Genomic DNA, 15,913 nt, shown 5'->3' on the forward strand with positions numbered 1-15,913 from the left:
TCACCTATGACACTGGCATCACCCATGACATCTGCATCTCCCATGACACCGGCATCACCCATGACACCTGCATCTTCATCACCTATGACACCGGCATCACCCATGACATCTGCATCTCCCATGACACCGGCATCACCCATGACATTGGCATCACCCATGACACCTGCATCACCCGTGACATCTGCATCACCAGTGACACCTGCATCACCCATGACACCTGCATCTTCATCACCTATGACACTGGCATCACCCATGACATCTGCATCTCCCATGACACCGGCATCACCCATGACACCTGCATCACCCGTGACATCTGCATCACCAGTGACACCTGCATCACCCATGACACCTGCATCTCCCATGACATCTGCATCTCCCATGACACCGGCATCACCCATGACACCGGCATCGCCCATGACACCTGCATCACCCATGACACCTGCATCACCCATGACATCTGCATCTTCCATGACAACACATGACACCTGCATCACCCATGACACCGGCATCACCCATGACACCGGCATCGCCCATGACATCTGCATCTCCCATGACATCTGCATCTCCCATGACACCGGCATCACCCGTGACACCGGCATCACCCGTGACATCTGCATCACCAGTGACACCTGCATCACCCATGACACCTGCATCACCCATGACACCAGCATCATCATCACCTATGACACTGGCATCACCCATGACATCTGCATCACCAGTGACACCTGCATCACCCATGACACCTGCATCACCCATGACATCTGCATCTTCCATGACAACACATGATACCTGTATCACCCGTGACATCTGCATCTCCCATGACAACACATGACACCGGCATCACCCGTGACACCGGCATCGCCCATGACACCTGCATCGCCCACGACACCTGCATCACCCATGACACCTGCATCTTCCATGACAACACATGACACCTGCATCACCCATGACACTGGCATCACCCATGACACCTGCATCGCCCATGACACCTGCATCACCCATGACACCTGCATCTTCCATGACAACACATGACACCTGCATCACCCATGACATCTGCATCACCAGTGACACCTGCATCACCCATGACACCTGCATCACCCATGACACCTGCATCTCCCATGACAACACATGACACCTGCATCACCCGTGACACCTGCATCGCCCATGACACCTGCATCACCCGTGACACCTGCATCATCACCCATCTCAGTTTTATCAGCTCCCTACCTGGTCCCTTGCTCCCGGAGCCCCACAGAAGTAGGGTTCTGATTCCTGCCATTATTTGCACTGTGCTATCCCAATGTCCCCTTTTCCTTGTCAGTCTTACAGCACCCGTGTTCTCTAGCTTGGGGGGGTCTCTCAGTGCTAGCAAGCTCGCCTAGCATGCACGAGGTCCTAGGTCCAATCCCCAGTAAGAACCCACAATTCTCTATAGTCCCTCCTTTGAAATCAGAGCCTTGTTGTGGGTTATGATTTAATTTCTCTGCCACCCAGGTCACACTCACCCACCACATACTACCTCAGGTGACCTGACCTCTTTCCTTGTTGGGGGTGGAGAAGTTTTCATTTCAAAAAGACCCAAGCCATGTGTCCTTCCTAGCATGACGCGGATGCACAGGGAAGCAGGGAAGTCAGGATTGTCGGCTCAAGACCTGCTCAGACACAGAGGCTCTGGCTCGCTTCAGCATCCTAGTGTGTGCCTGGACCACAGGCATCCTAGGAAACAGCTGTGTTTTTTGTTATTGTGCATGTGATATACACATGTGTTATTACATGTTGGAGCATGAGCACATACCTGTGGAGGTCAGAGGTCATCACCTTTAGTTTCCACCTTGGACTTTGGTGCCTGGTCTCTTCACTGGCCCTAACGCCCACCAGTGCTCTGCACTGACTGACCAGAGAGCTATGGGCTCTGCCCGTCCCCATCCTCTGAGCACGTGGTCACAGATTCAGGCCACCTCACTCCACTTTTATACAGGTACTGCGGACTTGAACTCTGGTCCTTGTGCTAATGCCGCAGGCACTGTACCCATGGAGCCATGTTCCCAGACCAGTAAATAGTATTTTAATAAACACATGGAAAAAATAAACAACAGCTTCAGAGGGTTCTAGTGCAGGTCAAAGATCAGGTCACCCGGCTTCCACATCCATGTTTGTTTCCCAGATAGAGTCAAACAATTACCACGTTGTCTGTCTGCTGTGGCCAGAGAGGACTAGAAAGCCAGCTTGTTCTTTCAGTAGCTGTAGATGCAAACTTTCTTCCTGGAAACAGAGAAAGCCCCAGAGACTCAGAAGTCTTCACCTTCCTGGACTCAGCTGCAGGCTTGTTCAGGTGGAAGATGGTCTGAGGGAGGGACAGGAAGACTCCAGGGGCAGGTGTGCGTGTTAGCTCATGTGTGGACATGGTGTGCATGTTCGCTTGTGTGTGCACGCATGTGTGTATCCATGCATGTGAGTGCATGTGTGCTTGTGTGTGTGTATGTGTGCTTGTGTGTGCGCACACGTTTTTGCATGTGTGTGTGCATGTGTGTGCATGTGTGTGCACACTTGCTTGCATGTGTGTGCATGCTTGTGTGTGTGTGCATGTGTGTATTCTCCATCTCTTAAAAAATTAGATTAGACCCTGACAGTTTCTCTTGCAGAATTCCTTTCTGCTCAAGTCCCAATCCAGGTAATTAAGTTCCTGCTGGGTGCTTGTGACCAGTGTGACAATCAGGAGTGCCCTCTTCCTTCTGTCCAGCACAGAACAGGAGTTTGAGCTGTTCAGACTTCTGTCCTGGCTTAGTTTCCTTTCTAGTGGGGTGGTAGACACCATGACCAAAGCACCGTGGGGAGGAAGGGCTCTGTTTTCCTTTACAGTCCATCACTGAGAGAAACTGAGGCAGGAGCCTGGAGGCAGGGCTGAAGCAGAGGCCATGAGCAGAAACCGCTTACTCGATCACAGCTTGCTTTGTTACCATTTTTATACAAATCAGCACCAACCACAGTGGGCTGGGCCCTCCCACATCAATCAAGAAAGTGCCTCTCAGACCAGCCTGATTGTCGAGTGTCCCTCTTCCCAGGTGACTCTAGGATTGCGTCAAGTTGACGCAGATTATGGCACAGCCCGATTTTGGCAGTCAGGGTTCTGAGATCATCACCTCTCCTCCCACACCCCGACTCCTGGTGTCACCTCTTCCAAGAAGACTTTCTAGATGCCCCAGGTTGGGGTGACAGCTCCCTGTGGGGCAGGGAGTAGCACACAAAGTGAAGGAGAATGGGGGGCAGCTCGCGAGCAGCAAACTCTCTACCCTGCTTTTATGCTTTAAACACAAGATTCTATGCGCTGAACAGAACTTAACATTTTCACTTTTTTGGAGTTGTTTTCCCTTTCACGTTTCCTCCGCTCAGATCTGGAAGGCAGAAGATACTGGTTCGCTAATTAGGGGTAACCATGGTTACCAAGTTGTCTTCAAAATATCTTGAACAGTTGTTTGGGTTTTTTCTTTTTCCCCTCTTGGTTTTAATTCTACAGAAAGCATTTTATTTAACAGCAATCTTTGTTTTCTTTCCAGTGATTGGATGATCTTCCCAAGTTCACGGGTCTTTTAGCGATTGTGTTAAAAGTTCAAAAATAAAATGAAAAAATGACTCATTAAAAATATAATTTCATGTACAGAATTATCTTAAAATTTTAGTTGCTTGGATAACAGAGGGGGAGATCTATAGACCCCCAACATGGCCTCAACAAAGAAACATCAGCAACCTGGGAAGTACAAGTAAGCATCCCCTCAGGGCGCTGTCTTCTTCTCTGCATTGTAAGTTACAGAGCTTCACTGTAGGGTTGTGATTCACGGCAGCAGTTACTGGATTCTACGCTGGTCACTGTCTTAATCAGTGCTCCAATTCTGTGAAGAGGCACTGTGACCACTGCAACTCTTACGAAGAAAACATTTCATTGGGGGCTGGCTTACAGTTTCAGAGGTTGGGTTGGCCACCCTCATGGTAGGGAGCATGGTGGGGAGCACGGTGGCACACACAGGCAGACAGTAGCTCAGAGTTCTACATCTGGAACTGGGCCTGGCTCGAGCTTTCGAAACCTCAAAGCCCATCCCCCAGTGACACACTTCCTCCAACAAGGCCACACCCACTCCTTTCCTTGGGTGACTAAGCATTCAAATACATGAGCCTATGGGAGCCATTCCTATTCAAACTTCCAGAGTTGCATTTCTCATGGCTGTAAGCAAATATCCACCAACAAGGATATATTTGGTGGTGGTCTGTCACAGTGAAGAAAGCAAGGTGTTGGGGGAGGGGTGGGGGGAGGCTTCATCTTAGTGGACTGAGAAGCTGAGGAGGAATGAAGTGTCTTCCCAGCTTCCTCCCTTCCCCCTTTTATGCAGCCTGGAATCCCAGTCCATGTGCTGATACCACAACATTCAGGATGGGTCTCCCCGAGTTAGTATGCTTTGGAAACACCCACAGATGAGCTTCCCTAAAACCCTAGGCACCTCTTTTATTGATATCATTGCCATATAAGTTTGTTTCTAGATGATTTTGCATGTGTGCACAGTGTGTACTGATTCTCACTCCCCCACCAAAGATTTTGGTGACTGTGGTCTTGGATAAGCCCTACCATTTCTTGGCTGGTCACTGGGACACGTGCCAGAAAGGAGGCCAAGGGTCTGTTTTTATTCTTCGCAAGCAGAATGATGTATGCAAGGCCAAAAGAGGTGTGTTGAAACTTGTGGAGACTTTACCAGGCTGGTAACCCACTAACGCAAAAGTACCGACACATTCTAAGATGTCAACAAGATTCAGGGCCTCGAAATGTACTGTTCATGTTGTTCAGGGGGCCCACCATGTCGCCAGCATACAAGGTACCGTGAGACATTCAATTCTCCTTGGAAAAGACAATCAGTAGATGCTGCTGGTCAGATTTCACAGATGCCAGAACTCTTGGGGCCTTTAAAGATCTTTAAAGGGATTGAATGAGTAAATGTACCCCTCATGTCGATGCATGCATGCATGTGTGTGTATGTGTCTGTATGTGTACATATGTGTGAGTGGGGGGGGTATGTGACTGTGTGTGCCGTGTATGAGTGTGTATGTGTCTGTGTATGTACATGTCTGTGTATGTATGTGTTCATGTGTGTGTGTCTGTGTGTGTCAATGTGTGTCTATGTGTGTATATGTGTCTGTGTGTATCAATGTGTGTCCATGTGTGTGTGTATGTGTCTGTGTGTGTCAATGTGTGTCAGTGTGTGTATGTGTGTGTGTGTCAATGTGTGTCCATGTGTGTGTATGTGTCTGTGTGTGTTAATGTGTGTCCGTGTATATATGTGTCTGTGTGTGTTAATGTGTGTCCATGTGTGTATGTGTCTGTGTGTTAATGTGTATCCATGTGTGTGTATGTGTCTGTGTGTGTTAATGTGTATCCATGTGTGTATGTGTCTCTGTGTGTTAATGTGTGTCCATGTGTGTGTACGTGTCTGTGTGTGTTAATGTGTGTCCATGTGTGTATGTGTCTGTGTGTGTTAATGTGTGTCCATGTGTGTGTATGTGTCTCTGTGTCAATGTGTGTCCATGTGTGTATGTGTCTGTGTGTGTTAATGTGTATCCATGTGTGTGTGTGTCTCTGTGTCAATGTGTGTCCATGTGTGTATGTGTCTGTGTGTGTCAATGTGTGTTCATGCGTGTGTGTATGTGTCTGTGTGTGTCAATGTGTGTTCATGTGTGTGTGTATGTGTCTGTGTGTGTCAATGTGTGTCCATGTGTGTGTATGTGTCTGTGTGTGTCAACGTGTGTCCATGTGTGTGTATGTGTCTGTTGCTGAGGATGGAACCCAGGACCTCACACATACTAGACAAATGCTCTGTTACTTAGCTACATCTCTGGCTTTCTCTTTACTTTTTATTCTGAGACACAGTACCACTAAGATGCCTTGAACTCACAGTCTTCCTGCCTCAGCCTCCCAAGTAGCTTGGATTTCAGACCTGTGCCAGCATCTATTGGACAGTTCTGCATCTTTAACACTGAGTAAGCCCACTAAAAATCACCAGTGAATTCTTTTTTTCCTATGATAGTGTCAATACTTTCAGCTTTAGAAAATCAATAGAAAAATATTAATCCATTTGCTTATTGTGTTGGGATGTGCACATGGTGCAGAGTCTGTGGAGACCAGACCACAAGAGTCAATTCTCTCTGTGCACTGTGGGCGGCCCCAGAGACAGAATTCACATCATCTGGTTTGGTGGTAAGCAACCTTACTCCCTGAGCCATCCCACAGGCCCCTTTCTGGGTTTGACTAGAGCAGAAGAAATGGACTGAGTGTGTGATGGGGGACGGGAGGGTCCACTCTGGAGTGGAAGAGGAGCATGCACTCTGGAGTGAAAGGGGAGGATGCACTCTGGAGTGTAAGGGGAGGGTGCACTCTGGAGTGTAAGGGGAGGGTGCACTCTGGAGTGTAAGGGGAGCGTGCACTCTGGAGAGAAAGGGGAGCATGCACTCTTAAGTGTAAGGGGAACGTGCACTCTGGAGTGTAAGGGGAGCGTGCACTCTGGAGTGGAAGGGGAGTGTGCACTCTGGTGGGGAAGGGGAGGGTGCACTCTGGAGTGGAGGGAGGGGAGCGTGCACTCTAGAGTGGAAGGGGAGCATGCACTCTGGAGGGGAAGGGGAGGGTGCACTCTGGAGTGGAAGGGGAGGGTGCACTCTGGAGGGGAAGGGGAGCCTGCACTCTGGAGTGGAGGGGAGGGGAGGGTGCACTCTGGAGTGGAAGGGGAGCATGCACTCTGGAGTGGAAAGGGAGGGTGCACTCTGGAGTGGAAGGGGAGGGTGCACCCTGGAGGGGAAGGGGAGCCTGCACTCTGGAGTGGAGGGGAGGGGAGGGTGCACTCTGGAGTGGAAGGGGAGCATGCACTCTGGAGGGGAAGGGGAGGGCGCATTCTGGAGTGTAAGGGGAGGGCACACTCTGGAGAGGAAGGGGAGCATGCAGTCTGGAGGGGAAGGGGAGTGTGCACTTTGGAGGGGAAGGGGAGCATGCACTCTGGAGTGGAAGGGGAACGTGCACTCTGGAGTGGAAGGGGAGCGTGCACTCTGGAGTGTAAGGAGAGGGTGCACTCTGGAGGGGAAGGGGAGCGTGCACTCTGGAGTGTAAGGGGAGGGTGCACTCTGGAGTGTAAGGGGAGGGTGCACTCTGGAGAGAAAGGGGAGCGCGCACTCTGGAGTGGAAGGGGAGTGTGCACTCTGGAGAGGAAGGGGAATGTGCACTTTGGAGGCGAAGGGGAGGGTGCACTCTGGAGTGGAAGGGGAGGGTGCACTCTGGAGTGGAAGGGGAGGGTGCACTCTGGAGTGGAAGGAGAGTGTGCACTTTGGAGTGCTCTGTCACCCAACTTCCTGGGCTTGGTTGGGAGGACTTGATCACATCCCTGTGTGTGTTTACTTTTCTGATAAAATTGCTTCTCAGGCCAATCCATAACCTTAGTGGATGGGACCCTGAGAACTTCTCTTTGCTGACTAACCCATTATACAAATATTTAGTGAGTCCAGACTATGATAAGGGATGTAAATTAGATAAAACAGATGAAAAATCCCTGCTCTTATGGGACTGGTACCCTAGTAGGCAAGATGAAACAAGCAATCAATTAATATACAGAGTGATCCCGAGGGGGAAGGAAACAGAACAGAAGAAAGCACGGGCGGGGGGAGTTGTGTATAGAGGATGATCTGAGCTGAGGCAGGGCTGAAGGATCTGGAAGGTCCTGCCATGCTTTGTGTGTGTGGGGGGGGGGGGGGATGAGCCAAAGACAAGTCCTGAGGCGGGACTGAGGGCAGTGTTGGGGGGCGATAATGAAGAGGGCAGGGAGGCTAGAGTGTGGGGAGGGGAGTCAGAGATGAGTGGAGTGGAGGCCGTGCTGCCAGGGAGAGGGGATCTGTCCTGTGGGCTCAGGAAGTGATTGGGGATCTGGGGCAGATGCTGTAGCCCCAGGCTGACGCAGAAAATCTTTTTCACATTCAATAAAAAAAAAAATGTGCAGAACTTAGAGCCCAGGGGAAATTAGTGAGGCCACAGCTCTCTCTTTGCTTGGCTTCTGCTGTATTTACCTCCAGGATGAGCAATAACTTGAAGGTACCAGGAAAAGATATTGAACATACTGATATTGAACATTCATTTAGAAGGCGAGATATTAAGATTCTTTCCTTTGGCACATGTTACGTCTGGTCTTATCAGTTTGATGAGATTTAGAACCACCGTTTAGAAGAGACAACTCTGGGTATGTCTGTGAGGGTGAGTTTGGAAATATTTAACTAAGGAGAGAAGATTCACCCTAACTGTGAGCATCACCCAGCAGACCACGCCCCGAACTGAACGGAAAGTAGAAAAGCAAACTGAAGAGCAGCCTTCATCCCTCTCTGCTTCCCGTCTATGGTCACCACCATGGCCGCTCCACCCAGGGCTGGGTCCTCGAACTGGGAGAGAAACAGTCAATAGAATGAGGCCCCTCTCTGGTGCCTCGCCCTGTGTTTGGCGCTTGGCGCCTGTCTTTGAGATCATACTCTCTGTCAGTTCTTTAGGCCCTACTGATGCGTCTATAGAATCACAGGGAAAATATCCTAAAGTCAACTGATTGCTGATCTGGGGCAGATTATTCCAAGCATTGGCTTCGTTGTTCTTATTGACACAGGAGCCACTTGTGAGTCCTCCCCAGGCCAAAGTTCTCCTGACAAACCTCACTGTACTCTGAGATGACTGCACTTCCTCAAGGGTCTCTGGTAAGGAGGGAGTTAAACGACATCTTGAAGTGTCTTGGTCTTACAGTTCTAAGAGTCATGTGTGGCTTTATCTTTCAAAACTTAGTGTTCACATGCGTTTTCAAAAGGCACTAATTCAGATCAGTTCTTTACTCACTGGCTATTGTAAGCTTTTTGTTTAATTCCTAGTCCTTCATCCACCCCCATGACACACATATTTGCACACTGGGTGTGATCTCATCCCACCCCACCCCATGCTTGGTGGTGTGCTAGAAACACAGAACTACACATATTTCTGAATGAGTTAAGGTGTGTTAGTCACCATTCCCCTCTCTGTGACCAAAGCAACTTCAGGGAGAGAGGATTTATTGTGGCTCGTGGTTTAAAGGAGCATAGTCCGTCACGGTGAGAAACAGATGCTGGCGATGAGAACATCAGAAAGTAGACGTGGACACTGGTGCTCAACTAGCTTTATCCTTTGATTTAGTTTGGGATCCCAGCCCATGGGATGGTGCTCCCTGTGTTTAGTTAATGGTGCTCCCTCTTCGGTTAATCTCTGGAAATGACCTCGCAGACATTCCCCAGAGGTGTGTCTCCTAGTGATTTCAAATTCAGTCACGTTACCAATGAAGACAGACTGTGGCCCATGGAATTGGAGGCTTAATCTATGAGGCAGTCACGAAGAGCAAATTGTTGGGACTGAATGAGGTGGGAACCCTAGGGTGACAGCGTATTGTGTTATCTGGTTGGGTCTTAATTCTATTCTGAATTCTAACTTCTGCTCAGCATGTCTTCCTGAGATCACCAGAAGAGCTAAGAGTCCCTTTTCTGCCACTGAAGGAACACTGGGTATCCCAGTGGGCCATGGTGAACTGAGTGGGTCTGCCGAGGTATGGCACAGATGGGATGATGTGGCCTTCGATGTCCATCTCTCTGTGCCACCCTGTCCTGGAGGACTCAGTCAGGATATCTGGGAAGCTGCGTTGTGAGTGGCCATTCCTTGGTCACCTCTGGATGTCTCTGATGCCCACAGAGAATGAACAGATCAGCTCCTGTGCTGGATGACAGGAATCCCCCAGCATGCCCTCAGATTGACAGCACTGTGACAGCCCCCCCAGCATGCCCTCTGATTGACAGCACTGTGATGCTCCCCCCCCCCTCCAGCATGCCCTCTGATTGACAGCTCTGTGACAGGGCCCAGGGAAAGCTGTCACTGCCTGCTGAGTAACTGCTTCCTCTAGGGGAAGAGAAGAGACTCTTCCATGAAGTGGGCCTACAGGTTGTGCAGGGATGCAGCTTTCATGAGTTGCCCCCCAATGTTGGGGTGTGCTTTTTGGTGATGCAGCTGTCTGACTCACCCATACTTCCACAAGTAACCCTGATAAACTCACCAAGCTAGGTGTTGATGGAAGCATCTTTTTTTTTGGTCAATTGGTGCCCCCTCTACCTGGGGCAGAACAGAAATAGATTCCCCAGGATGAAGACATGGACTCTGTGCTCTGTCAGTGAATGTCCAGGAATGGCTGGGCCAGCAGCACCAGCAGCACCTAGGAGTATGCTTGGGCTGGAGCCCCAATTTTCTGGTTTGAAACACGCGGCTTCCCATGATTCCCTACACTCCCTAGTTTGAGGGGGTTTTAGGTAATGGATTCCTCCTCATCGAGGTGCATCAGCCTTCAAGTCTGGGACTCGCTTCCTGGGGCACTAGGGTCAGCCACTTCCACCTTTCAGGGCTCATCTACTTGTCTGTAGAGGACAAGCTGTGGCCATCACTGCCCTGTAACTTATTAAAGGTTGAGAGGACCTTAAAGAAATCTTGGGGAGGGACAGCCTGAAAGAAGGGACTGGGGATGGGTGTAGCCAGGACTAGGCCCTAGGGCTGAGTCCAAGAGCCCTTCCACAAACCACCTTGCTTCAGTGGGGAGGGCAGCTCCGTACCCTACACTCAGGTCCTGAGCCCCTCTGGGACCATCCACTGCAAGGATTCGCCTGTGGACACCCCGTACCAGTCTCCCCTCCTGTCCATCCTGCAGACCCTCGCTGGACACAATGAGTGAGTGGCAGAAGGAAAACTTTTTAATAGCATAGCAACATTAGGTCTGGGAGTCACTGGAGGAAACACTGCCTTCTAACCGCCGTCGGGGCTGAGGCGTGTGGCCGTATTGCACACTCTTAACAGATTTCACATTGGGAACTTAATAAATAGATACTCAAAGTGTCGAACAGCAGAGGCAAGGGGTTGTGTGCGTGACTGTTTTCTCGTTCCACCTCCTCCGAGCAGGACTGAGAAGCTGGCCCACTAGGATGGGTATTCGTAGTCCTCGGCGCTGCGCCGGCCAAAATCCATCCAGCCCGTGTAGTCCCGGTCACTTATCCTGTGGCTGGGGTCCAGGTTCTGCAGTGACTTAAGAACAGACATGCGGCCAGAAGGAGCTGCGGGTAGAAAAGAGGAAGAAGACAAGGGCTGCCGATCTGAAAGTGTGGCTAAAGCCGTGAGGAAAGCCAGGGTGTGTGTGTGTGTGTGTGTGTGTGCGTGTGTGTTCAGTGTACGTACACATACATACACAAGTATATGGACAGCTGCGTCTTCCTCTATCTCTTCTCCCTCTCATTGAGACAGAGCCTCTACTGTACCTGGAGCTCACTACTGGCTGACCAGCTGACCAGCAAGCCTCCGGGATCCTCCTGTATCTGCACCCCCAGCACTGGGATTGTGGGCACACTGCACACCCAGTTCTTCCATATGGGTTCTTGGGGGTCTTTCTGCTGTGCAGTGAGCATTGACCATCAGAGTCATCCCACCAGGTCTTGGAGCATTAAATCTGCGAGGCTAAGAGCAAACAAAGGAGGAAGAACCCCTGTGCCAGTGTTTAGATGGCTTGGCTTCTCCCTGCCTTGTTCAGCCTAGGAGCTGCCCAGGGTTTCCTATCCAAAACATCATTCCATAGCACACCTGACGCTCATCAGAAGCCATGCAAAGATCTTCCCAGAATGCACTACTTCTAAATGTCGTGACTTAAGTCCCAGCATGCTTAGCTCATTGGGAGCTTTCTGGGACTACAGCTCCGTGATTCAAGGATAGATTTTTAGAAATGAAATCAAGGAACCAGGGAGATAGATGGCTCAACAGGTAAACAGCTTGCTGCATAAGCCTGACAACTCAAGTTCAGATTCCTGGAATCCACACTGGACCAACTATTGCATGTCCCGAGATGGGAGGCGGAGACAGGAAAGTCTCCCAGATGCTCATGGGCCAGGCAGCTGGAGTATGAAGTGCGGTACAAACCACAAAAAGACCCCGCCTAAAACTAGGTAGAAGGTAAGGACAAACCAGCACCTGAGGTTGTCTTCTGACTCCCACTGTACACACACACACACACACACACACACACAATACATAAACACACACATAATGCACACATGCACATAATACACACAAACATAAGTTTTTTTAGAACAAGGACGAGTCAGACAGCGTGATGGGTAAGTACGGTTTTTGCCAAGCTTGGCAATGTGAGTTTGAGCCCTGGACCCACGCAGTGGAAGAAGAGAGGACTGTTCTCCTCTGAACTCTACAGTCCTCCCATGGCATTCCCCCTCATAAGTAAATGCTAAAAAAATGAAATCAAGTTCTCTTTCTACATGAGCACGCTTCCAAATTATTCATTTGAAAGCAACAGTCTTTTAAATATAATAATAACCAAAAAATACACCCCTGTCGGATTAAAATACTGGCATCTTGGTAACATTCATAGAAACCCAATAAAAAGTCAGAAAAAAAAGTGAAATTTAAACAAGCCATTTGAAACAAAACACAGCTTTGTAACCTGCAACGGGGTCCGGCCTGCGGCAGCTGTGTGACCTGGGCAAGAGGGGGTGCGGGACACGAGTTCCTTCCTCTGCGGGCAGATGACATGGTCCCAGCTAACAAACGGTGGGCAGTGGCCTCCTTACATGGAACCAGTGTAGTGCCTCCCTTGACGCCACTAGGGTAAAGAGAGGCCCCTGGGGAGCCCACTGCTCTGGGACCACAGTGTTCCCACCTTCGGAGAGTTTGCAGGCAGCTTCCCTGCCAGCTCCTGCCCCAGGCTAACACAGCCAGAAGGAGGATTACTTGACCCATGCTCCAGTAAGCAACGCTAATGAGACCCCTTGGTAGAAGACGGTTGGTTGGGAAGAGGATTAGGAGGGGGAGGGGAGAACGAGTGAGGGCAGTGGGGTGAGTGTGATCTGAATGTGCTATAAATGCATTAGATGTGGTAATGAAACTCACCATTATGGCATAATTAATACATATTAGTAAAACGTTTTTTAAATGGCACCACAGAGGCAGTTACCCTTACTGCATAATGAATTTAACCAGCTAAACTTAAAATAGAAATAATCAAAATGAATAGCTGCCCATGTTTCTTCTCTCTGATCCCATGTCCGTTTGGGAACTGAGAGCCCACACACTGGGTAGACGGTCCTAGCTTGTGCTGAACAGGCCCGGCTGCTTCAGTACCCAGTTTCTCTCAGGTAAAACAAACATAGTCAGCAATATATGCAGCCTGGTTCCCAGTACCATCACATGAAAATACAGCCCATCCTCCAGCAGGCTCAGGGATTAGTGTCCACTGTGAGGGCTGGGCACAACCCATGCTTCTATCAAGCCAGCCGTCTGGCCAGTGGCTGGGCATTTAACCAGTCGTGGGAGCTGTGTTTGGAACTGGCCTTGGCTCTCGCACCCCACACAGATCCGTCATCAGGCCTGGCGTTATCACACTCCATCTGTCCCAGCACTACTCCGTGAAGGGACTTAGAACCAAGTCCTGGGCTGAGACAAAGGGATCTGGCTCTTTTCAACTCTTACACCCAGAGCAGACAGGTGAGCTGGGAAGCCGAATGTCCTCCAGACCTCAGTGGAAGTCAAACAGGTATAGATTCACTCTGCTGCCTCCTAGACAAGCCAACGCGTGCTCAGACGTTACTTGCTTTCTTTAGCATGGGCTTGCATAAAAGAAAAATGAGTGAGATGCTCGCTGTGCAGAACGGTTTTAAGGTCTGAGGGAGACACATGGAGATAGCCTCTGATGCTAACGCTGTTGATGCCGCCCCACTTTCTGCTGGAACACACTTCTTCCTGGACCACTGATGCCTCCCTCGCCTGCCTCCCCAGAAATAAGCTTGCTCGAGGACCCTTGAGGGCCGGGTGGACAAACCCTAAGAAGAAGCTTTGTTTCATTTTATATTTTAGTGTTTTTTAAATACAAGATCTCACGTAGCCCAGACTACCCTCAAACTTGCTGCACAGCAGAGGCTAGCCTTGAACCGACCTGCCCACCTCCTGAGTGCTAAGATTAAAGGTGTGCACCGCCACACCCGGTGCCATGTTGTACCAGAGTTGGTCTCAGGACTGTGTGCATTCTAGGCCAGTCTACCAGTTAAAGCCAAACCCGAACCACCCAAAAAGTATCTTGTCTAGATTTTTTTTTTTTTTTGAGACAGAGTTTCTCTGTGTATCTCTGGTTGTCCTGGAACTCATTCTGTAGACCAGTCTGGCTCTGAACTAGCAGAGATCTGCCTGCCTCTGCACCCCTGAGTGTTGGGATTGGAATCTTTAAGAATAATATGTATTACCAGGAAAACAGCCTACAGATGGCTGTAGGGTGAGCTTCCACACAGGAAGAAAAGTAAGAAATCTCTTGATGCTCCTGAAGTCCCCCGGGTCTCAACTTCATGGGGAACTCTAGGAGACTCAACAGGCTCACCAGCTTCCCCGCACTAGTCAAGCCCAGTGCTCTGGGCTGCTCAAATGCAGACAAGACAAATTGGGTAAGTGAGCTCTACAGAAAGAGTGTCCACCTCCCGAATCCAGCTCTACTGGTCCAGTTTGACACACCCCAGCCAGAGGTCACCATTCACCTCCCTGCCTGCGGATCAAGTCAGAGATGAAGGGCTGTCTTGGTGCCAGCCATGACTCCTGGGTTGGGAGGGGATCTGGGTGGCTCTGTCCCCATCTGAAGATGAGAGATTCAGGGACAGGAAAGGAACCCTCAACTGGCAAGAAGCTCAATCGTCCACAGGGTTCGTGGGGGAAAGTCTTCCAATGTCAGAAGCCCTGCAGTGGTCAGCATCATGGCCATCTTTCTGGCAGCTACAGAAATATAAGATAAAGCTTTCCCTGTGTGGCCATCCTGACTGGACAGCCAAGGGAACTCCAACTGCTCCTGGCCCTTTGACCCTTGCCTCCTGCTGTGTACTGTGTGTGTGTGTGTGTGTGTCTGTGTGTGTATACACACACAATGACAACCTCTTTTCTCAGATATCAGGCTTTCTCAGGACCGACCCACTTTCTGCCAGAAGGGTTCCCATGGTCAGTGTCTGGGTGGTCCCCAATCCTGTTGCAGATACAGAGGAGATGATAAAGCCCTCCACCCATCTTCTCTCTTGGGGGCTGCAAACACCACCTGCCAACAGCACATTGCGGTGCAGCGTGCCTCAGGGAAGGAAGAGAAAATCTTGCTGTTGTTATGTCCCTTACTTCCTTCCCAGGGAGGTGTTTTGGGGGATCAGAATTGGAAGCCAGGAGCCGCAGCTGCAGTGTGAGGGAGAGCGGATATTCTTACCTTTGCGGGCCTGCTGGATGTAGCGCGCTATCAGTGCGCCCAGGCGCGCTCGGGGCTCGCCGTCGGTCCTGAGCACGGCGGCCCTCAGCTGTCTTCGGGGAGCCTCCTCCGCCCGCTGCACCGCGGAGTCCACCGCTTCTGCCGGGGCCACTGGCTGCGTCAGGACGCCCGCGACCAGGACTGCCATCAGCACGCACAGACACACGCCGATCTTCATGGCTGTGGGGTGCGGAGGCGAAGAGCGTGAACCAAAGGCTGACCTCGGCCGGCTCCAGACGAAGTCCCGTACCGCACACCGAAGTCCGCCGAGGTCGAAGGCGGGGGCTGCAGCTGCATCAAACTGGCTCATGCCATAGAGCTAGCCAAGCGCAGTCCCTAGCTGCGCCCTGGCTACTGCGCGCCTCGGGACACTTCTGCCAGGCTTTTGTGTTATCCACACCCAGGGCCCAGGAATCCCGCAGAGACCCGATTTTCTACCCGGTCCAGGAGCAGTGCCTCCTGCTTTCCTCAAGTTAGAGCCTTGTAGCTCATCTCTCTTCTAACCAGAAAAGCACAGAGCGTGTGTGTGTGTGTGT

At 50.6% G+C, this 15,913-nt stretch overlaps 1 protein-coding gene across 1 annotated transcript; it reads right to left on the reverse strand.

Annotated features, from left to right (window-relative positions):
- Positions 1–11,029: 11,029 nt before the first annotated feature.
- Cck (cholecystokinin) lies at positions 11,030–15,555 on the reverse strand. Its single transcript, XM_038321189.1, has 2 exons — positions 15,339–15,555; positions 11,030–11,163 (listed from the first exon to the last, which is right to left on the reverse strand). The coding sequence occupies exons 1-2, from the start codon at positions 15,553–15,555 to the stop codon at positions 11,030–11,032; spliced, it is 351 nt and encodes a 116-aa protein (XP_038177117.1).
- Positions 15,556–15,913: the final 358 nt, after the last annotated feature.

This window comes from Arvicola amphibius, chromosome 3 (assembly GCF_903992535.2).
Source record: "Arvicola amphibius chromosome 3, mArvAmp1.2, whole genome shotgun sequence".
NCBI classification, from domain to species: domain Eukaryota; kingdom Metazoa; phylum Chordata; class Mammalia; order Rodentia; family Cricetidae; genus Arvicola; species Arvicola amphibius.

What these genes read in the sequence shown, in the direction of transcription:
- Cck (XM_038321189.1), bottom strand. Translation starts at nt 15,555, where the DNA reads ATGAAGATCGGCGTGTGTCTGTGCGTGCTGATGGCAGTCCTGGTCGCG. An exon ending in CATCCAGCAGGCCCGCAAAG is followed by an intron (nt 11,164 to 15,338) that starts GTAAGAATATCC and finishes TTCTACCCGCAG; the next exon opens with CTCCTTCTGGCCGCATGTCT.